General features: G+C 32.2%; 1 protein-coding gene across 3 annotated transcripts in view; it reads right to left on the bottom strand.

The window, feature by feature from the left end:
* LOC145304022 (uncharacterized) overlaps positions 1 to 24,880 on the bottom strand; it is a 528,912-nt gene that overhangs the window by 146,321 nt on the left and 357,711 nt on the right. For all 3 annotated transcript variants that reach the window (XM_080145773.1, XM_080145774.1, XM_080145775.1), the window contains 3 exons: positions 23,534 to 23,641; positions 11,617 to 12,276; positions 5,157 to 6,111 (listed from right to left, as the gene is read on the bottom strand). In XM_080145773.1, the coding sequence (XP_080001899.1) occupies positions 5,157 to 6,111; positions 11,617 to 12,276; positions 23,534 to 23,641 (1,723 nt within the window). The remainder of the gene's footprint in view (positions 1 to 5,156; positions 6,112 to 11,616; positions 12,277 to 23,533; positions 23,642 to 24,880) is intronic.

The raw sequence follows: 24,880 nt of genomic DNA, 5'->3' as shown, positions 1-24,880 counted from the left end.
TTTCATTAGATTAAAATTAGTGGTTGAAACGATTGAACACTCAACTAAATGAACCAACCTATCAAAATTTTATACAAGTCCCCAAGGTTGTAAGGCTAACGAATAAGAAAAGGTTATCATAAGACTTTGGGGACTAGCGTAATAAACTACCCGATGTCCCTTCTCTTTCCTTTCCTCCTATTTTAATCTATATCTTACTTTTTACTTAGCTATTGTGTCTTTTGCAAATATAAAAAAATATACAAATAATAAACGGAGTTATATGTACACCACTCGAATAACCCCCTTTCACAGAGACTTAAATTCTAGAAAACCTTGAGTAACTTAACCTAACCTAAATTAACTATCATGAAGAATAGTCCTTAGATTTTTTGAAAAATGTCCAATTAATTGATTTAATGGCAATACCTACCAAAAATATTATTTTTCCATTTTTAAGACATTGATTCTGAAGTTATTTTTAGTGAATACTACTTTTTGGTTTTATTCAAATTTAATAGGGTAGTGCGGGGTTATTCCGGTCAATTTTTTGCTTCAACTTAAAAAAAAACATACTTCCAAAAACTTTTACCGGTTTTTAAGAGTGCAAATGAAAGATATGGCAATAACGAAGAAGCCTGTCCTGGTCCCGTTAAGATCTCGCAACTAGAAGTCGGTCAAAAATCGGTTTTAAGGGCGGCGGTTGGCCTATACCGGAATAACCCCACCGGTGGGGCTATTTCGGTCAGTTGACTTTGGGGGGGTGGAACACCCCCTTAAAATATTTTTTTTAAACATTTTAAACTATGAGTAGAAAGCTGAGGTCATTAGCTTTCTAACGGTACTAGTCGCATGCAGATCAGACAATTTTTTGACCACATTTTGCCCATTTTAAAAAAGTCGGTAAAATCGCAAAAAAAACATCGATTTTTTTCATGCAAACTTTAAAAAAAAATCATACTTTTTATTATATGATTAGGTTTTTTTAAGCTTTATACATAAATTAGAGGCAATTTCTGATTCGCAGGTCTTGGAATTTCTTGAAAAAAGTGATTTTTTCCCCAAAAATTTTTAATTTTAAAAATCCTGCCAGTTTTGACAGCAGTTTTTGATACATTTTTTCTTGTCTCAAATTGGCTAGGATTGACCTACAAAGGTGGTTAAGGTGTCTAAAGATGCAAAGTTACATGCCTGACAATTAACTCGAAATGATATGGGGTCTAACTCTAATATTTCAACACATTTTATGCAACAGGAATTTTGAAAATGCAAAATTTTGAATATGTACTCTAAATCTTGGAGATAGAACCCATATCCTGGGGAGTTTTTGTTAGGACATGCAAAGAGCTTTCTATAGACACCTTATACACCTTTCTAGCTTAATCCCAGCCGATTTGACATAAAAAATCCAAACCGCGCAAAAATCGCGAACACCCTCTTATACGAAAAAGATGCAAGGGTTTCATATGGAATTTTAAATCTTCTAGCGGTCTTTCTAATAGACATACCCCTTCTTACATGAGCCAATGCAGCTGATACATCTTCAGGCAAATATTTAAGGCGTTCCTTTGGGTGATATACTCTTCCCATTACTATAAAAATGTGTCTGAAAAATTTTAAATGTCTTTACAAATTGAAAAGCTTAGGCAACAAAACATGACATAATACAAGCAGTAAAATGACTAATATTGTACATCTAACAACAGGCAAGGCAATGATTAAAGCTTAGGTCATGCATTGAGGTTGTTCATGCTTCCAGATCACCTGAAAAAAAAATTAGGGTATTATAAATTTATAAATACAGTAATAAAAAAAAGTAAAAAAAGTGACCGGAATAGAACCTTTTTTTGAGATGAAAAAAAAATTATGAAAAAATCAAGTTAGAACAACGCCTCCAATTGCAAACGATAAATGAATGCCATAGCTTTCATTTTACAAAAACCCGGGGGTCAATAGGACTTACCATTTTTTCACAATTTTAGATTGAACATGGCCTATTTTGAAATTTTTTTTTGCAAATTTTTTGCAACTTTTTGAGGGCAAAAAAATCATAGAAGGAGTGATCTGACAAAAATTTGCTGAAGTAAGAAATGAAAGTATAGGCAATAAACTACAACTTTGCTTTTCTGAAGATCTCTCGCAAACGTTTAGAACACCGTTAAAAAACGGTTTTAAAAAAGTTGGTCGAGTGACCGGAATTGGACCCCCCTACCGCATTAACCCCGCACTACCCTATTAGGTTTTCTTGCTACTGAACATAATTGTCCTTATATTTAAGAAAACTATTCCATTGTCTTGCATAAGCCCTCTTGGTTTAGAGGTCATTGCTATTGCTTGTATTAAATATTCATTTCTGCAAATCTTTTACGTTATTTATGTTAGAGTAGTTGGATGTCTTACTGTTCATTTTTATGCACATGATTGTCGGTTTTAGGAGAAATTTTGAAAAAAGACTATCAGACAAATTTAGCAAAAGATAAAGATGCTTGTTGGTTAGAGTATCTTAACACAAAAATAATGTCCCAAAGAGCATTGCATACAGACCGACAGACAAAGTGAATTGCGGAACATATGCATACAAAAAATAAGTTAAAAAATACATTTTTCACTTAAGGATAAACAAACAAAATGAGTTAAGGAGTAGCTTCGCTACTAAAAAATAAAACTTAACTTTAAAATGTTTTTTTGTTACCTAGGTATAGTCTTTTTTTATTTTAAATTTCACCATTATGAAAAAAGGTTTATTTTAATACAATAGCATTTCATAACATTACAGATTGATTCTCCATTTTGGAAAGAAAACAAGGATACAATATTTATATAAAAAAGATTAAATTATTAAATACTCTAAGTTTAATAATATCTTACCAAATCATCTTTGGGATCGGCACTATAAATAAGTTACCTTGCATGTTAATATCTAATAAAGTTGCTACGCTTCTTAAAGAATATGACTGAAATCTTAATAAAGGGTTTGAAATTAATAGAACGATTCTTATATGCCTAAACTTACACTAAAAACGTAATGGATTTACTTCTTTAATTGTAGAATAGTTGCGCTATACGAAAAAGAAAGTATTTTAGACAATTTTCGATTGTCTATTGATTTTTTATCAATAGTTTTAGTGACATCTGATTTTTTAAAGAAAAAGAAAAAAAGAACTCATAAAAAGATCTTGAAGTAAAAATCTGAAAATATTCTTAAATTTTCTGACCTTTCGTTCTATCCATGATTGACGTTTTTTACGTATATATAATAAGAAAAAATTAAAAGGAAATCGAAATTAAATGCACGTTCTAAAGACCTGTAGTAATAGTAGTAAGACACCACTTTAGCAAGCTAGCAAAGACAAAATCTTACATACACAAATTTTTTTTTATAAAAGTGTTAGTTTCATAAAAGGCGTTTGATCTGATATCCCATTCTTTTTATTTTCTATTGGTCAATTTCTGGTAATACTTTTAGAAACTTCTAAATTATGCCTAATTGTTACAAAAATATTTATGTAAAGTTTAAAATCAAGAAGACGATTTTAACATGCTTACATCTAAGATAAGAGCTATCCGTTACGAACGAACCATCACTAATTGTAAACTGCTTCGTATTCTACCCCCCCCCCCCCTAAAAAAAGTATACTTCAATAAACCAAATAGTATATAACAACATCTCACTCATTAAGTAACATAAATGTTTACATCTCTTGCATGGAGCTATCCCTCTGGTGAAAATTTGTCTTCTGTGACTGTGACGTGATTCCATTGAAACTAAATCATTTTTATACAGTAGCGCAGCTACGCTATAATTGACAGCATAGAGGTATGTACGTCAATTCTAACATCAATTACAGCTAAGACTTCTTATACATATGGCAGGAAAATTAAAGAGCATGTCATGATGGTATAAGTTTGTGTATGATTGATAAGATCTCGAAAACTGAGAACCAAACAATGTTTTTTTTTCAGGGAAGCTTTGCCTGTGTTTATCCTTGTTAAATCTCTGTGCAACTAACGACATTGTGCAGTGATTGCAATACAACGATTAAAACTTCCAGAGGGGCTTCAAAATTACAATTTTTTCTTCAAAATGGTGATACACAGTGTTGAACAAAATACAATTTCCATGGGAAATTTCGACTAAAAAGTATTAATAAAAGTTGCCAAAGCTGACTTATTATCGACATGTTTTTAATTCAATATCATTAGGTATTAATGTGGTATTAAATAAAAGTGGTTACAACTGACATATTTTCGACATTAAGTTATTCAAATGATTTTTCCACTGAAATTTTATTTAATTAAGTGATGGTTTGAATCTCGGCAGCTAAACTCAAAATGCATAGCGAATAGATGGAGAATGCCTTGGCTTATAAACAGGGATTTATAAAAGGACAAAGAATAATTTATATACTTTAAGGAAGAAATTATTTCAGATAAGATTTTTAAAATTTTGAAGCCTTTCTGCTAATTGCAGCTTCGTTAAGCTTAACTTGTTTTATTAAACATCAAGGATATAGGGATAATTCCATGGTAGATAAATTAATGTTTGATACTGTTTTTGTGCAAACTTCTGTGTTTGGTATCTTGTATATATCAATTATTTTGAGCAACATTGTCCTTTTCCTTTCCTGATAAATCTCAGAAATGGTTTTCAAATAGAATTTCAATATAGAATCATCAAAATCAGGATGGTATTTGACACAAAAAGAAAATCAAAATTATGCCCTCAAATATTAGGTAATATTCATTATTTGGACAAAATGTATTTCTTTCATCAGCATAGTATTATAGGTATCAAATAAAATTATCAGCTTAGCATTACCAGCTGAAAGATGGGAAAGAAAATAAATTTTTAGGCAGATATTGTAAGCCTTTTTCTAAAAGAGTATTTACATGGATATTAAAATCCCACATTTTATCTCTCTAATATATTGTTTATCTATTAGGTTTGCACTTTTACTATAAAGCAGAAACCGTAAAAAATATGAAAAAAATAGTCAACCTTCCCACTAATTCACAAGAAAAACAAGGAAAATCTCCCAAAAGTAGTGAAGCGACAACATTTTCTATAAAAAAACTAACACTACCTAAATTATATTACAGTAAAAATATTATAAAAGCAGACGGAATTTTTCTTTTTTTTTAGTAGCTACGCTAATATTTTGATTAATCAATCTTACCTTTAGATTAACTGTGACTCGACTGGCGTCGGCAGCTTCGCCTCCGCTAGCCGCCGAACTGTGGACACTGCCCGTCTCGTCATTCGAGATAAACACATAACTGGTGTAACCACCGGAATTTCGACGGATTGTCGGCGCCATTTCACTCTCTTCGTCCGAATTTATATCACCTTCACCGTTATTAGCCGCTGCCGCCGGGTTCAGCTGCGCATTTTCGGCCAGATACTTGGCGGCAAATTCACGGAGACCCTTGAGTTCGGCGCGATTGTGCAATTCACTACTTTCGCCTTCACTATTATTCACTTGTTGAGTAGGTTTGCGTTTGGGGATGGCACCCCTACTTTCATCCTTCTCAACCGGGGCACTTTCAGCAGTAATCTTATCCACCGCAGGCACAATAGTATTATCTACCTCGCTTACATCTTCAAAATCAACATTAACTGTTTGTCCCAAGTCGGCAGTAATTACAGAATTATCATGATGATTATCAATTGTATGATCTTGTTGAACTAACTGAGCTGTGTTATCAACACTTGTATCTTTCTGTTCACTTGTTGTTGCACTAATAGATTCTGATTCTACTGTATTTGACTTATCATTACTGTCGTGTTCAATTTCAAGCGCGTTGTTTGGCGGTGTTGAATTACTTTGTGGGGTGCTGCAAGGGTTAACACTAGGAGCCGCAATAATTGGATTATTATTATTATTTGATGGATCTTCACTTTTATTTAGAACCTGCGTATATTTTTCAGTTTTGAAGTCACTAAACTCACTACTTCTGTCACTTAAATCAATTTTACTTTGAGAATTAACTTTCAGGTTATTTTCAACAAACGGAGAAGCTAGATTGTCGCTGCTTTTGGACAGCTGTCGCTGACTTAACTTTCTAGCCGCGTTGGGGGTTCTTTCTGGGGTTATGCCGCGTTCAGGCGTGACACTTCGCGATCCCTCGAATCTGTTGAAAACAAGCATTAGTAATTTTAATGTATATAACAAAAGTCTAATGTATACTGATAAAATTAATGAGAGCATTGATAAGAACATAATTAATATTATGTTAGTTAATCTCTAAAGAGTAAGTGATAAACTAAACTTTTTGTTGATAATTTCTCAGTTTTTAAAAACATCTGTGTCATAGTAAATGTTTTATCAAAGTAAAAGTCAAATCGGTGATTTCCAATTAAGTGCCGATTGAACACTGATAACCCCATCCTTATTATTTAAATTTATTAAACACAGCGAGAAGGGGACCTTAACACTGCGGGGTTTCTAGTGCCCAATATAACCTAACCTGACCTAAAGTTTTCAACAAACAAACATAAAATATCCCCCCTCCCTGTATTTTAATTAATTTTTTTAAAAGGAGAGAAAAAAGGGGATTTCAGTGCCATAGGCGTCCAAGGGGGGGGGGGGGTAATGGGCCATTTGGCACCCCCAAAATTTTGTGAACAATACCCCCCCCCAAAAAAAATTACCCCTACCTTGGGGGTGCCGTAGGCACCCCCAACGATTTTGGGGTGGGTATTTACCCCCCCCAAACGATTTTGGGGGAGGTAATTACCCCCCCCAAAATAAATGTTCTTTAAAAAAAATTATTGGGGGGGGGGGTATTTACCCCCCCCAAATTGAATGTTCTTTTTAAAAAAATTTTACTGTCCAACCAGTTAAAACAGTTCTTAACCATGATAACAAAAAATTTAATAGTTTGATCATGTTTTATTTGCTTGGGCCTTTATAAGGGCTAAAACCATCCCGGGGATCTATGATGTAATTGTAAAGCACTGAAGATTCCATAAAATAGATACCTAACTAAACTAAATATTTCATTAAATAATGAAAAAGAATTTCTATAGGCGATTTCTTTTGGGAGGATGTCAGGGTGTCTCAAAACTAGTTACCCCCAACGATTTTGGGGTGGGTATTTACCCCCCCCAAACGATTTTGGGGGAGGTAATTACCCCCCCCAAAATAAATGTTCTTTAAAAAAAATTATTGGGGGGGGGTATTTACCCCCCCCAAATTGAATGTTCTTTTTAAAAAAATTTTACTGTCCAACCAGTTAAAACAGTTCTTAACCATGATAATGAAAAAGAATTTCTATAGGCGATTTCTTTTGGGAGGATGTCAGGGTGTCTCAAAACTAGTTATAAAACTTACCAGGACCTATAAGACGCTTCACTTTAAAGTAAAATCATATTGGTTCATTGGTTAGTTAGTTAATTATTGTATTTTTATGTTCTAAAGAATGAGATACTACTATACATTTGAATAGTAGTGGCGCCCTTAGCATCTAAGAACTCGTGTTTTCTAAAGGGTAAAAAGGGAGGAGAAAAATAGCCTAAAACCACTCAAAGGATTGACCTATAATAGTGTGGAACCATCATGGGATCTATGTGAAGCTTTCCTAAAAAGGAGAACTCAGTATTAAAAGTAATAAAATCTGAAGCTATAGTCAAATAAACCTTACTTACTACTTTATGTTATAAGATAGTACTTATTATTAACTTAATAGATTAGGTAGGTGCTTTTTTACATAATTAAATTACCCCCCCCAAAAATTTTACCCCCGGGGTAAATTAGTTTGGGGGGGGTAATTACCCCCCCAACAGATTTGGGGAGAGTATTTACCCCCCCCCCAACAGACTTTAGGGGGGGTAATTACCCCCCCCAATCAAATTTTCCCCCCGGGGTAAAAATTTGGGGGGGGGTAAAAAAAATTCGGCGCGCTTCGCGCGCCATTTTACCCCCCCCCCAAACACGAATTACCCCCCCCCCCCCAAAAAAAAAGCTTGGACGCCCCTGTTCAGTGCTCAAGTGGGTAATGTGTGTGATAGCGCCGTAAAGTCATTATAAAAATAATGATAAACAAGTCTATAAGAAAAATTTAAAATGTCAATACATCACTGAATATGACATTTCCAGTGTATATCTTAGAAAGCCCTAACGTTTAAACATAAGAATTGGAATGAAGATAAATTTAACGCCCATTGACCCATCCCCATATAGCTGATTACATAGTGAATTATTAATTTTAGCTTAACGTTGACATTTATGCTAAGTTTTACACGATTATTATGGAATATTTTAAACATTAGAATATTATTTATTTATATAATTAAGCAGAGAAAAGGAGAAACGTATTTAGAATCAAATATTTTTTTTGATGAGGGAGGGGACATTGGCCTGTAATAAAATCATCTACAGAAGGTGTAATTTTGTTTGTCATAAATAGGGATGCATATCAGATTTTAGCTACAATAGTATTGGTTGAAATATTAATTTAACGTCCATTTATCTATCCCTGTGTGTGAGAGTTCTAAACTGATAATTAATGCAATATTTACATTGGTGAACACGATAAAATCACCCTAGGTTGCCTCATAAGTATTATAAGTTATCAGGGAGAAAGAAACAGTCAAGTAGTTAAAAAATTAATTAATTTTGTCTAAAACTTAAGATTTCGGAAATTGCTGGTCTGAATTGTTTTGGGGGTGGTTTTAAGCTATTTTTCTCCCTTACCCTCTTCCTCTATGGGAGAGGCTACTAGTAGAAATTAAATTATCAACAAATTAAGCTATGTTGGAGTAGAGAATCTCAAGGATTTTTAGAGATAAGACAAACTAAGCGTTCTTCTGATATTAAATTTTGTTTTTGTCAAAATATTCAAGCTTTAGAGCTTTGTTTTTTGAGAGAGATTTTATTCATTTGTCTATTTTACATCAACTAGTTGCTTCGCCCTTTTAATCTAGGGGAGGGAGTGGTTGAGAAGTCAAAAAAATGGTCTAAAACCACATTTATAAAAGTTATCTGAAAAGTAAAACCAATTCGAACCAGCATTTACGAGATCTTTAGCTTAAGACAAAAAAATCTAACTACTTTATTTTATAGAATTGTCATTTAAAAATATAAGCTAGTAAATTGGATTAAAAATACATCGATTTTTATTTTGATATTTTAATTATCTTTTTATCTGTGAATAGCATAGTAATAATGAGCCTTTATTTAATCACCTTCCTAAACACCAATTTATTCAGTGCTAGTGTTCCTATTCAACCACAGAATTATGTCCACGCCTTGTTTAGGTATACCAGCACAGCAATAACAAGTTAATAACCAAGAAGGGAGGGGACATTGGACTGTAAATTTAACTTGCACCCAAAGTTTTATAAACGAAACATTTTTTATTTTGTTAGTTGAAAATTTTTATTTACTTTTATCAGATAATGATTGGTTGGTTCAAACTAGCAGTGTCCAAACTCTAAAGAAAGCGTAATTTTATTTTTAAGCATTTATGGTGCATTGTCCTATCCCTTAAGATCCCAGATAATAACTAATAACAAAGAATAGTAAAATATTATACAGTAAGAACGTTGAAAATTTAATATAACTATTAAAATTATTTAAAATCCGCTAATAATCACATGATTTGTATAGTATAGGATAAGTGTATATTTAGAAAATCATCGCTAATATTTCGCATTGTGTAAATACTCTAAAAATATTTTAGTAATAACATGTAGTTGAATCGCTTAATGGTTTTCAAACCCAATGATTTGAAAATCTAATGAACTTTAAGTTAAGAGTTTTCCATAGTAAGCAACATTTCACCCGAAGGAAACCTATATTGCCTCCAAATTTTCTGCTATTTATTTTAAAAACAATATTGGTGTTTTTTTTTATATGCATGTTAGCTTACAATACTATGCATTGAAACTAAATATTACATTAATTCAAAATCAAAAGATAAGTTAGATTTCATTGTTAAATCAATCACTCACAAAAAACCTATCTTAAACAAATATTTTAGTAGTGAATCTATTCTTCTTATTTAGTTCGTCTGTCTTATTATACCTACATGTTTATATTTATTTTTTCTTGTAAAACATTTTCCGGTATCGTTTCGAAACCGATTAATATTCGGTGAATCAGAACCGGTTATCAGTCACACTGAAAAATTATATCCAGTTTTCTACGCATATGAAAATGTACAATCATATTACTGAAACCAGTTTTATATCAGTGGAAAGCTGTTTAAAATACGATGCGATAAATAACTAGGTATTAACAATTTCATTTTACAAAAAAATGTATACCTAACCAACGACCGAAAAATTCAAAAAAAATAGTTTTTAGGTCAAATTATTAAACAGCTTTATATTACTATAATCAGCTGTTAATATATACTATTGGTGGGAGTATTTTTCCAATATGAGTTTAAATTTTTTCTCTAAAAATAAAAAAAATCATTGCTGCGATATTTATGGGCCTAATTTGTCCTTAATATAATGAAAAATCACCTTTATTTGTATTAAATTGTGAAATAGAAAACAGAAAATAACGTAAGTATCTAAAACAAATACTGTTATCTATAACTAAGTAATACGTTTACTAAATACGAAAATTTCTTTGTATGTATGTATGATTAATCAGGGGGTAAAGGGATATGACAATAGACGATAAATATTAAAAACTTCCCCCAAAGTTACATGACCTATGATAGCTTGTGGTTGTTAAGGGGAAAAAGTAGTCGTAGATTTTTTTATTTTTAGACAAAAATGTGTTAAAATTAAGTACCTACGTACTTATCTATGAGTCATTATGAATAAGGTTATTAATGAAGGGATAGTTAAATGTAAAATAAATAATTCTTCCCCTAATAAAAAATTCGAAGGCAGTAACGTTTAAAATCTACAAACCTTTTTCTAACATTATTATCTACAAAAGACATAATTTAATTAGGGAAAAGGATGATTTTTTGGACAAAATTGATATTTTCTTCCTCTTAATATAGTAAAATTTGGTCTTTGATAGCTGAACATTATTCTAAAGGTTTTCATATAAACTAATGGGGTCAGATTTTAAGCTTTTTTACCTATGCCTTATATCCTAACTTTAGTTGAGGTAGAACAAAAAAATCAATAAAGATTATTTTAAGTATGTTAGTCATGAATAGATACATTCTTTTTGGTCTATTTTTAGTAGCGAAGCTACAATATAATTGGGGCATAAACGTCTGTCTGTCCATCACAATCTTTTTTTAACTATTTTACTAGAAGGTGTGTACATCTTCCCAACAAAAATCGTCTATAGAAAAAATACCTCCAAACCCCCCTATCAATTTTAAGGTAGGAGTCAATCTCTCCTCATGTAAATGTCATAAGAGGCTTCTAGAGGCGCATCAGCTAGTTTATCCTTTGTATAATAAAGGATCTTAAGAGTTCCAATAAAATTATTCCTTAAAAGTTTTTAAGTTGCTAATAAATATATGATTTAGGTGAAATGTTTAATTTTCACTTTTTGGTTTTTACTGTACAAAACATCCTAATGTCAGATATAGAAAGCTGTGCTTATTATGGACATAATTGTCCTTGTTTTACATTATTAAAATAGCTTCCCTTACTAAGAAGCAAATAAAACCCCTTTTTTTTGTTTAAAAAACACATAAATAACTAAAGCTTGCCTAGCTATGAGAGCAGAAACTGAGGATTTTCTAGCCTTCTTATCATTTTCATTATTCACTAGTGGTAGATCACTCTTATTATTATTATTATGGATCACATTATTGCCAGCAGCCTCACTAGCGGCTTTCACTCTGGGAGAATTATCATTGTTATCATTATTTCTAATATCATTGGAATAACTAGTAGTAATACTCTTGTTCCCACCGTCGCTCTGATTCTTTGAAACTGAAGTAGGGGGAACGACGACGGGGTGATTGCGTAAATCTTCGGCACGGCGCGCTAACGACGAACGTACGGCGTCCGTCGTATGCAACTTTGATGTGGTTGTTGTTGTAGATGCAAAACCAACCCCCCTGCCACCACCACCCTCCTCACCACCCATCCCCCCGGTCCCGACGCGACTTTGAGGAACTAAAGTAGTTAAATTGTCTTGACCTTCAAACGCTCCATCCCCATTTCTGTTGTTGTTACCCACCGCCCCCCTCTTCTGTTGTTGTTGGAACGAAGAAACAACAACACTTTGGTCAGCAGACGTTTTGGGGTGTTGCTGTTGCCTGTTTGGGTGGTTGTGGGCAGGGGTGGGGGCACCTGTGCCCCCCTCATCAGTTTTTTTGATTGATTCTTTGACTACCCCGCCTTCTCCGGAGCTTAACATAGTCCTGAAAGTAGAAAAAAATACATTAAATGATGACTCAAAAAAATTATTTGATCTTTTTTTAAAACGGGAAAATCATTAGAATATAAATATATTTTCCAATTATTATTTATTAAAGTATTGATGTTATAAGATTTTTGTTTTGTTTGTCCTTTAAGATCTCGCTAAACACAGAACCAATCAATTTCTACAAGTTAGGGGGCGCTTCACATATAAAAATTCTCATTTATTTTTTTAATGTAAGTCTTAGTATCTGGATTTAAGCTATTTTTCTGTTCACCAGTAATAAAAAAGAGAGTCAGTAGTAAGTTTGCCTGAACCATAAAATTTCAATAAATTCTGAACCTATTAATTTCTCCTTTTAAGATAAGCCTTACATTTGTTCCTAGATATTATTATGCTATTTTTCAATCTTCGAATACAGAGCCCCTTGATGCTAGGGGCGCAGCCACATTCAGAGCCACTTGATGCTAGAGGCGCAGCAACTAGCATGTATATAAGACATGTGAAAATTTATTTATTTTATCGACCAAAGGACAGATAGATAGATATAGTAAAGATAAGGGTAAGTAATAAAGATCATTACTAGGGGTAAAACCATGATAAGTACGGGTAATTATGCAGGGATCTAAGGGATAAGACAATGGATGATAATTTTAAAAATACCCAATGGTGACAAACAAAATTATCCCTTCTGTAGAGGAAGAATATTGGTCGAAATGTTTGGATAATACTAGTTTGGAACCCACTAATTTAGATGCAATTAAAGTTCCCAAACTTTTAGAACCAACTAATAAGATAACTTTGGGTACCAGTATAATTAACAACCCAATGTCCCCTCCCTCCCTCCCTGGTGCAATTATGTCATAATTAGGGAGGGAATAACCACTATTAACAAATCGACAGGGGGCTCAAAACTATAATATCGTCATAACATGAGAAAATTTTGTTATTCACTCCAATATAATATTATATTCAACAAAGATGACAACATCCATAAAAGCGAAGCACTGAAACGGTAGGACAAACGGACATTAACACTTGTATAGTGTCAGAACTGAATAATCAGAATATAAATGTATAAGAGTCGAAGCAAAATTGTAAGTAAATTTGTTGAAAAACTGCTTGATACAGAATAATGGACATACTTACATTTTTAGGACTTGATTATAGAGTTGTTTCGCTTATAATATTGTACTTTGTAATCCCAGGAATCAGTATACCAAAAATCAGATCAATTGGATAATTAGATCACATAAAAAGTTGTTGTTAAAAAAGTAAAAAAATCAACATGTTTAAAATAGACGTACGGACATTCTGGTAATGGTTATAGAGTTGCTACGCTTTCTAAATCGTACCTAACTACTACAGGAATCACCATGCAAAGTTTGAAATCGATAGGACAATTCTAACATGCCTAAATTAACGAAAAAGCTATCCGTTATGGACGGACCGACCCTAATTATAGAAAAGCTTTGCTTTTAAAAATGTATAGGGGGGGAGGAGAGGGGTGCTTACTCCCCAAAAGCCCCCCACCTCTAATGATAAATCTATGGGGTCCAAAGGCAGCTATACTATTCCGAATTGTTAAGAAATCCCTAAAAAGGTTTAAAATCGATAGGACGATATTGACGCGACGGACGCTAAAATGTAGAAATGCTTTTAACGTCTAAAAAGTTCTATTTTGTAATAACTTGAAAAGGCATGGTTTAAAATGTTGGTATGTTAAGGCTTGAAATTAAAGTTTTTGTTGTAGAATATACCTAATAGGGCAGTAACACATTTATTGGTGGGGGGTGATACTAATTTACAAAATATTTAGATTTTTGTTAGAGGGGGAAGGCTTTTTTTCTAATGGACATATGTATCTCCTAAGGGAAGGGTTGAATCCTCTCACCAATTAGCCTAAAACTTTCCCTGGACTAATAATAAACTACACCGACAACCTTATGGAACGAATAGTCAATCCACGACATGTAGACAGATTTTATGTTACTTTAGTGCATAGGATAGATAATAATGTCCATAACAAGCTAATACAATATATAGTAAAATCAAGGAATTGTTAATAATTTGATTGATACTTATCATTATATCCATCATGTTTTATCTAAGTAACGAAGACTTAAGTAAGAAAACAAACAGACACACATTAGTTATAGAGTAGCTACGCTTTTTTTTACATTTTGAGCACCCCAATTTATTTTCCAAACTAAAAAGAAGGTTGATAATGAAATGCTTTTTTCCTAATGTCATTCTGGACGGATAGCTATTCTAATAATGCAGGGATACAGGGATAGAACAATGGACAATAATATTATCTTACATCCAGTTGGGTGTAAGCATCTGCATTATTATTGGGGGAATAAAGGGGGTATACATTAAATAAACAGCCATTGCCCTATACCTTCCCTGATTCCATAATAAATTGGTTTTTAAGCACTGAGTGTCAGACATGAATAGGGTTTGAGTGTTGCCATTATGTAATTGTCCGTCCGTTCATTTTATTTAAAAAACGAAGCTTTTTCTAAATTTATGGTATTTCTGCCTGTCCGTCCGTAATATTGTGAATTTGGGCATGTTAGAACATTCATATTGTCATCAAATTTGACATGAAGGTTCTAATGACATCAAAGTACGTTTTAGAATGCGTACCTAGCAACTCTATAATCCTTAACAGAAAATCTGTATGTACATTTTTAACTTATTATATTGATATTTTGGCTGCCATTTGTTGCTCTATAGTCGACAAAAAAAATTATAATCAAAAGTCAACAGGATACTGACTGTTTTGATAGGATTTAAACAATAATTTAAAGCATTGAAAGTTTTTAAACGGTCAATAACCAAGGAACAAGAAGTTTACTTATACAGGTATAGGACAATCAATGATAAATTAATATCCCCCTAAAGTTATATTCTTCTTTCGTATCTAGTAAGTATTAAAAGTGGGTAAAGGGTTTTAGATTGATTTTAAATGCAATTGACCTCCCCCTCCTTGGATATTATAAAAATTTAATTAAGAAAAGTATGTATAAGGTATAAATTGATTTGAAACATGATATATCAATGTAAAGTGTATTCCAGGGAGGGAGGAGACATTAGACTGTAAATCTAACTGGTACCCAAAGTTTTATAGCCACGTTATCTTATTCGTTTGCTAAAAAACATTGGGTACTTGTATACAATTTGATTGGTTGTTCCAAACTAAGAGTGAGTAAACTTTTACACCAATAATTCTAATTTGTACAGATTTGTTTATCATCATCGGAGATGTAAAGCAATTTATCGACAATTGTCTTATCCCTTAAGATCCCTGAATGTATACGTATATACATTACTTGCAGCGAAGCTATTTAATATTTTACTTTGTCGTTACGTCCTTAATTACAATATTACAATGTAAAGCAAAGGAAAAAAACCCTAATGTATAAAGTAAAAGGGTTTAATTGTCTGTAAGTTTATATCTCGCTAACTACTACTTCATTTTAGGGAAGCTTCACATAACTCCCAAGTTAGTTTTAGGCTATTTTATTAAGGAATGGTTTAAGGCTATTTTCTGATTTCTCCCTTCCCTTCGAACGCAGATATTTTAGATGCAGGGTGTAAAAATTAAATTTTTTTTCGTGGACGTACTTGGCTAGGTACTAATGGTCAAACAATGTTTAATGTCCTTGTTAAAATAAAGATATCTTTATATACAGCAACGAATTATTTGGGATTGGGATAAAAATTCTTTATAAGTAGTTGGGTGTGTAAATGTATATCTGCGTGTCCTATAAAATCTCGGAAACCACTATGAACTATAACAGGATTTGAAATTAACGACAAATTGTATATTTGTGTATGTATTGACATATTGGAAAAAGAAAGGGTTGTAGTTATATCTACCATTGCTTTTTTATTTGACCTGGGCATCTTTTATGCTATTTTGTTGGGGAAAGAAGGGGAGGGGGGGTTCTAATATGGCCCTTGCTTATTGAGGATTAATTTATGTTCAGTAAACATATTCCAAAAATTGAGTTGAAATATTCTTATTAAAATTCTAATCATCTATCTCTCTGGCGTACGTGAAAATAATCTAACTGAAGTAATCTTCATTCAAACAGTTGGGGCTACTCTGTATCTCACTTTGTCCGTCCGTCTGTCGTCTGTTAATCAGTTTGTCCGTAATGGTTGTAGGAAAAAGGAATTTACTCAGCTGTTATTGAATATAGACAGCTATATTTTGTTAGGATTTCCTTTACTAATGAGCTGCACGCAATTCACAATTTTTTTTGTCCGTCGGATCGTTGATAAATATCTGAAAGACATGGTGTTTCTTTTGGCGGTTTACTTGGTTTCTATATGAGATAGACAGCTGAAATATCTTATGAAGATTCGCTTTACCGATGAGTATTTACTCTATGATTTAATTTAACCGTCCGATAGAATTTTTTTCTTCATTTCTTTTACATTTTTATTGATCATTTTAAAGTCATGTATTTGGATTTATAAAAGTTCAATAAATAATATAAAATGGCCAAAATGTAAAATGTAGCCTTTAAAAAGTCAACCAGGAATAAAGTGATATGTAAACAGATGATAAATTAATCCTCCCAGATTTTACAAGTACTGTTATGGCTTTTTTATCTTAAAATGCGGGATCATAGGAGTATAATTAAAAATATCTTTCATTTACCAATCACTTTACTCCGTGGACTATGTATATAACCTAAATTAGGCGTTTCCTATGAGTAATGGACAATTCAAATATAATAGATGGCTTTAGGGGCATAGGATCATTCCATCGTACATTTCTAAACAAAGTATGACAGTAGATTTAAGGGTTTTACTGCCATGCTTTTGTACTGTCTTTCAATTGCAATAAATTGTCTTTAAAACCTATTATTCGATTTTTGAGACAAAAAATAAATGCTATTTTTTTAGACTCAAAAATAACAAAATAGCAAAATCTTTTGATTTTTCCCCTCCCCTAAAAAAGGATTGATATTTAAGTTAAAGGACTATAATCAATGAATCATCCAATAATCCTTGCGCTTTGAATTTTGTTATAGGTAGCTTAAAACTTTCTAAGAAGTGTTTATATCAATTTAACCTACATTGTCCTCTCCCTCAATGATATTGCAGGACATAAAAGTGAGAACTTTATACACAGCAACATGAATTGATTTCAATCGCTATCAAAAGATTTATGTAATATTTAGTAAACACCCTTTTAAAGATAAATAACTGTTTTTAGAACATTTTTAAGGAAGAAAAATACATTTCTTGATTTTAAATTATTTTTGGATTATAAAAATAATCAAGAATAAATCTTTTTAATTGCAGAAACTTTGTCTGGTTCTTTCAGGGAATATCTATTCACTTTGATGATATGCACCTGACACAACAGTAATATTTATTTTCTTAATTCTTTCCCTCAGAGTGCCCATTTAGCAATGAAACCCTCAACTCCCTGCTTTTAAAGTAATTGAAAAGTACGGTGGGATTGGATTTATTTTTCTATGCTTTATCCTTGGGGGGGGGGGGGGGCACCCTGCATGGCTACCCAGCACCTTATGTAACCTAACCTAACCTGACTTAAGCAATAAAGGAAGAAAAAACTACCTTACTTATCTTAATTTATTATTTTTAAATGGAGAGGGTTGTATGATCAACTAAGCACTTTGAGGAAGCCGCAATTTTTAAATTTCTCTAGGAAAGAAGTAATCCAATACGACACCTAACAGACAACTAGCGGACAAGTTCACATGTTTTTTTCTTCAGACTAGTTCCTTTTATTAATGGCCATTTTACTTGACCTAGAGGGAATACATATTAGATTATAATCAAAGACATGGAGATGGCAGCCGAAATAAAAACTATTTTGCCTAAATATTTCTGCCACTTAAAAAAAGTTTCATTTTGACAGTTATGTACCTAATGATAACATTAAAAAAAAAACATTAAACCTTTAATTTTTCTCCATCAAATGATCTCTTATTGATTAAACAGAGTAAATAAAACAATCATTTTTGTTGGTGGAAAAGATAAGGCAAAATAGATTTTCTTAAGAACCCATAGCCCACAGAATTTCAGTTTTGGAGGCAATTGTTCTGCAGTTACTCCATCCCTATCCCTTTGATCATAATCACACTTCACCACAATTTACTACTAAGACAACAACAAAACAATAGGTATTGTCGATAAACCGTCATTTTTTTCATTTAAAATTAAGCGTTATATTTTAAGACACTAAGTTAGATGCGTGACAAATATAACATAATTACTGAAAGAGGGAATGCCTTGGCATGATAAAAAGAGATACCCAGCAAGGACTTCTATAAAAGACTCTTGAAATCAAAGGGTAGGATGTAAATATAGCAATTCAGAGAACCAACCAACTACTCTAATGTCACCACCAAGCTCCTGACATAGCAGAAGGATAAGCCTCTTCAGCAATGCAACAAGCAAAACCTCGCATTTTTTAAGTAGGTAAATTACCAGTTTTTATTGGTAGAAAAGTATGAACGTCGCGTCGTCTGTAGAACAATGCCTTCTAATCTTGAATGATTATTAAGATTATACATTCTTGATATTATTATTTAGTTTTCGGCCAGACTGACAGACAAACATATACGAACAAACACACAGAAAGACAGACATACATACAAACTGTGAGAAATAGACATAAAAAATTGTAAAATTTTGGGCAATGCTATGAAGTTGATCAGCTTGTAATATTATTGTAAATTCATTAGGCCTCAGTATTAAAAAAACGTGAAATCCTATTATTAAAGTAGAACGATTTTTTTGTTGCATGAAGTTTAAGATCTCAATTACTGGTAAACCGATTGGATTATCTGTTTTAGGTAAGCTTTATATAGGTCCTGTGTTGTTTTTAGGCTTTTTTGAACTCAAATTTAAGTTTTGGGGTGCTTTTAAGCTATTTTTCTAGCCCCTCTCTGTCCCTTTAATTACAGAACCCATAGATGCTAGGGGCGTAGCTGCTAGTTCGAAAAAAAGTAAAACTCATTTTTTCCTCATTTGTGGTTTTGTATTTGTGTAAACACGACCGACATGTTTTGTGTATTTTTAGGAATATAGCAATAGAATAAAAAACAATTTTTAATATTTAAAGGAGGTATCAATTTGTTATTTTAAGATACACAATGTTAAAACTTACAAAATAAACATTTGGATCTACTGCAGTTCACGGTAAAATATTGCTTGTAACGAATATTGCCAAAAATCTGAATTTTAAAGGCTGCTAGCTGCCAAACGGCTGAACATACAGATCATACCCGCACACCATTTTAAGCGGCATAAGAAGGCCTACAAATAATCTGGAATAGCCAAGATCCAATGATGCACAGGGAAAGCTTCACTGAAGAAAAACCGCGTAAAATAGGTCTTTTTCGCGCATTTCTCTGCACTGCGAGTTAATTATGCATTATTGATTTATGGTTATTTAAGATTATTTGTAGGCCTTCTTATGCCGCTTAAAACAGTGTGCGGGCATGATCTGTACGTTCAGCCGTTTGGCAGCTAGCAGCCTTTATTAAAATTCATAGATTTTTGGCAATATTCGTTACCAGCAATATCTTACCGTGAACTGCAAGAGATCCAAATATTTAAAACACTTTTAAAGTAAATAGATTTAAACAAACGGGTATATCTAAGTATATAAAGGATTAAGTTTTTTTCCCCTTAAGATCTCGCTAATCACTGACCAATTCATGGTTAGCTTCACATAGGTCATGAAATGGTTTTAGATTATTTTTAGACTAGGGATGGTATATTTTTAAAGCCCCCTCCATACCTTTCTGAGGTAGTGAACTAGATAGAGAAAGGGGAAAACTAGCATTTCAATTTATCTTTCAATGACCTATCACTTTTCCCATGTTCACTAAAGACAGGAAATTTCTTAGCCACGAAAAAGTGAAGCAAAACAAAATATTGGGTGCTTTAACAAACTGTAGAATAAGAAAACTAAGAACTAAGTAAGGATTCAAGTCAATTACTTAGACACCAATATATGGTAACAAATAAATTTTAATTAGTACAAACTGTTCCTTGGAATATTGAGTTGTTACAAATAAAAGTTCAAACTGAAAATTAAAAAAATAAGATTCAAAAATACATGATTGCTCAATTTCAATAATTTTTTACTCTGCGAAAAATCTGATACAGATAAACTTTTTTTAAAAGTGATTTAATCTGTATTTTTAAGGTTTGTCTATAATGTTTTAATAATTTTATTTCTCAAAATTAAGTTTTCTCTTAAAATAAAAAGAAATACAATATAAAGAATAAAAAATTGTATTAAACTGAAACTTGAATCAATTATAATGACTACACATTAAAAGACACACAGACATGAAGTAACCTTTAGAGATGCTTTGATAAACAAAATGTTTTTGGAGGGGAAGCAAGAACTAAAATAAGGCATATTCAGGCATAAATGTATAATCCTATCATATAAAGTAGTAAGGTAATTTTGTCTGAAGCTTAAGATAACCAATTACATAAAAGGGACAAATATAACACTTCTCTAATAATATGAGAGAAAAAAGACGTAATTTCAGGTAGGAAGGGAGGGGTGAAAATATGAGGTACCCAAAAATTTATTAACATGCCCCCTCATTTGTTGCCATTAAACTTTGGGTACTTTAATTTAATCATGAATTTTAGTTCTACCATTGTCAAAACTTTTCACCATGAAGGATAAACTTCAATTTGTCGTGCATTGTCTTATCCCTGCCCAAATTAACGTAGCCAATTGAAAGTTTTCTTTAATTTACATATCCCTATTATTCGTGGGCAGATTTCCTTAAAATGTGGCTTAAAACAAATGGCGCATGGAAAGGTTGTATAAATAAAACTGCGGGGGTCCTATTTGTATCACGCAGGGGCATAAACTCCCCCCTCTCTTCTTTAACCATCTTAAATTCTGAACACCTCCACATATGTCTTAAAAGAACAGAGATAGTGCAAGAAAAGAAAATTTTCTAACAATCATTTTTATCGTGCATTCAAGACAATATATCTTGTCTTAATATTTGTGAATGGCAAAGTTTAGGACTATATTGTTACTGTTATAAGGGAGAGGTCATTTTCTAGTAAATCCCGTAAAGGTGTGTGTTATAAGGCCTAAAAATAGTAGTAGAACGATAAGGTGCTCTATATATTTGTATTTCCTATTGAATAGAACAATAGGGAAGAAATTTTTTTTTTTTTTTTTTGATAACCGTACCTGGAATATCTGAAATTTCTATCAAACGCTTTGTTTGGCTCAAACTGACACAAATAAAAAAAAATATAATTATAATAAATCAACCTGTAAAGAATGACTTCTTCCTTTGTTTAATGGTATAGATTGTTCTTAACCTTTACCTTGTACCTATAGAAAACATTATTATTATAATTATATTTTTTTTTAATTTTTGTCAGTTTGAGCCAAACAAAGCGTTTGATAGAAATTTCGTATTTTTTTTAGATAATCCAGGTACGGTTATCAAAAAAAAAAAAAAAATTTCCCTATTGTTCTATTCAATAGGGAATACATATATCTAGAGCACCTTATCGTTCTACTACTATTTTTAGGCCTTATAACACACACCTTTACGGGATTTACTAGAAAATGACCTCTCCCTTTGTTATCTTCAGAAGCTCCGTCCTGTCTATTAAACCTCGATATTTTGGGATGCAGGGAGAGAACACTAGAAGGTAAAGTAATCTTCAACTACCTTCTAAAATTGTAATCTGGTACATATCAGGATTAAGGGGGGTAAGGGGTTGAACATAGCATTGTAAACTCCCAACCTTTTCTTTGTGTAGCTTTTAAAGTTAATAGGAGAGGAAACAAGAATGAAATATCTTATATTTTCCTATCCCTGTACCCCAGTTATTTTGGATAAAATATAAAAATATAAAAGTTTGAAAATTGATTGAAAAGGCATTTTTTTATAATAAATTCATTAAAACTGAAAACTTTAAAGAAAATCAAGACATAAAAGAACACGTTAAATAAGGTTTCTTATGCTGTTATGTCAGGGTAGTGACAATAGTCAATAAATTAGACACAATGTAATACAGCCGTGCAAAAGGGTTGGTTGTCTGTTGTGCAAATTATTGTTTGACATTTTAAAATAGGTTTGCAAAAAGATTTTGTCTCAGTATCATTAACTAAAAAGACCATATTCATTAAATTCTTTTAGATGACATTGAATTATCAAATATGCCAATAAAATAAGGTTTAGCCATTTTATGTAACAAAGTTCAAATTTTGCTTACTAGTTGCTTCTCCCCAAAACTCTTGGGGAGGGTGGGATAAGTCAGGAAGTAGCCTAAAACCTACCCAACTCGTTTAGTAGTTATTGAGATCTTAAGCTCCAGACAAATAAGAATAACTACTTTAAAATAGAATAGAAAAACTTTAATTAACGTAGTTTTGTGAATAAGGGCTACACACAACATAAGCAATTATAATTAAACCAGTATTTCATTAGTATTGTATTTTATTTCTAACCCACTCTCATCGTAAATAAGTCAACATATGTATTAGAGTGGCACAGAATTACTGTTTTTAGTCAAACAAAAATTTACAATAAATGCTAAGTTTGCTTGATTCACTTTACTAAGAGATATGATTGATTTTTTTTCTTTGAAATATATTTCGTTATTAAGCAGCAGTAGTTACTAATTTAATTGTTATGGTTGATATATAGATTTATAAAAAAAAAGCGTAAATCCCCATAAAACGATTTCTGTAGTTAAAAAAAACTTTAATATTGACTCCCTCTAATATTTATGTATGTAGGTCGTTAAAATTATTGTTTCAAAATTTATTGGCTGTGCTAACAAGTTCAATGACAATCAAGGCAGCGCTGCTTACTCTACAATTTCTTTTGTTGCGCAATTTTCTCACTCAAATATTAGCCATGGAAAGTAAAAAAAAATTAAGCAATTTCTCTCAAAGAGGTAAAGTACTAATTTCAAATAAGATTGAAAATAAGGGCGGAGGAAGGGTACTTTTCTTGTTTGTTTGTTTATTATTTAAGGTCAGATTAGTTTAGGTTATATCGATTATAGGGTAGCCACGCAAGGTAAGGGTCCCCTTGATAGGTTAAAGCATAAGATAACCCATTCCCCCGTATTTTAATTCTATTTAAAGAATAGGAAGTGTTTCAGTACCGATAGGCACTTTAAGGGAAAGCAACAAAAATGATTTTAAAGGAAATAGCGCTCCAAAAAGTCTCTAAAGATAAAAACCTTACCTAACATCAAGCGAGTCTACAGGTATACTTTCTTGGTCCAGATCATCCAGACAGAAGGATTCAAGGTCACTCTGGGCCACCAGGTATGATGCACTTGTTGTGCTTATACTGAAACAAGAATAGTTTTTATGAAAACTGAGCACTTTTTGAACTTTATACCTACTGAAACAAGAATAGTTTTTATGGAAACTGAGCACTTTTTGAACTGTATGCTTTTTGTCTTTCTAAGCATGACCGACCGACTGACGAACAAAAAATCTATAGAGCAATCCGTATCAATATTAGGAATTATATCAGGATTAAAAATTTCAGATGTCTATCTAAAACAGCAGTTGAGAAAATCGCAATTCTCCAACAATAAGGTTTTTGTCTTTTTAAGCATGACAGACATTCGACTAGTTTAAAACCAACCATTCTAAATACAATAAAAGTATCCAAAGGTGGTGTACATTGTTTTTGAAGGCATTATCGAAATTGACTTGTAAACTTAATAAAAATGTCAAAGGTTCATACACTTGAATAAATATGTTAGAATGTCAGGGAGGGAGGGGACATTACACTTTATATTACACTTTTGCCCAAAGTTTTTATAACCACGGTATCTTATCCGTTAGCTGAAAAACGTTGGGTATGTTAGTTTATCATTTGGGGTTCTATATATCTTGAATTGTCTTATCCCTTAAGATCCCTGTAGAATGTATATAATTGTTGCTTAAGGCACATCATGTAAATAACTTCTACTTAAATTATAATTTAGATCACTTGACGAATTCGGAACAGAGACATAAATAGTGAATTATAAGATCAGAACTGGCAGGGTTTTTAATTGTTAAGACAATGGACAATAAAATGATTTAATCTTCAATGATGATAAACAAAATATCCCTTTCTAACTTAAAATTTGGGTTTGACACTGCGTGGTAAAGAAAATGCAATAAAAGTACCCCAAGTTTTTAGAGCTAAAAACGTTGTTATAAAACTTTGGGTACCAGCGTAATTTATAGTTCATTATCCCCTACACCCTTACAGAGAATTAATTTACTAAGAAGAGAAATAAAAATAACCTTAAATAGCTCAAAATAGATAATAGTATTTTTTAACAAACCAAAAAAGTAAAGAATTTTTTATAGATACTAGCGGCTACGCCCCCTAGAAGCCTCTAGGGGCACTTAAGGTAGAATGGAAAAAAATTGACCTCATCCCATTTTAAATTTGAGTTTCAAAAGAGAAAAACAAATTTTTCGAGGGGGAGGGGGGTGAAGACACCCTCCACAAAAAATAGTTTAAAACCTCCCCAAAAGAGTTTAAAACCTTCCAAGAACCTATAAGAAGCTTCACTATAAAGAA

The sequence above is a fragment of the Acartia tonsa genome, chromosome 13 (assembly GCF_053477335.1).
Source record: "Acartia tonsa isolate MP-2025a chromosome 13, ASM5347733v1, whole genome shotgun sequence".
In the NCBI taxonomy this organism is placed as follows: domain Eukaryota; kingdom Metazoa; phylum Arthropoda; class Copepoda; order Calanoida; family Acartiidae; genus Acartia; species Acartia tonsa.
This window is presented reverse-complemented; position numbering and strand designations above follow the sequence as displayed.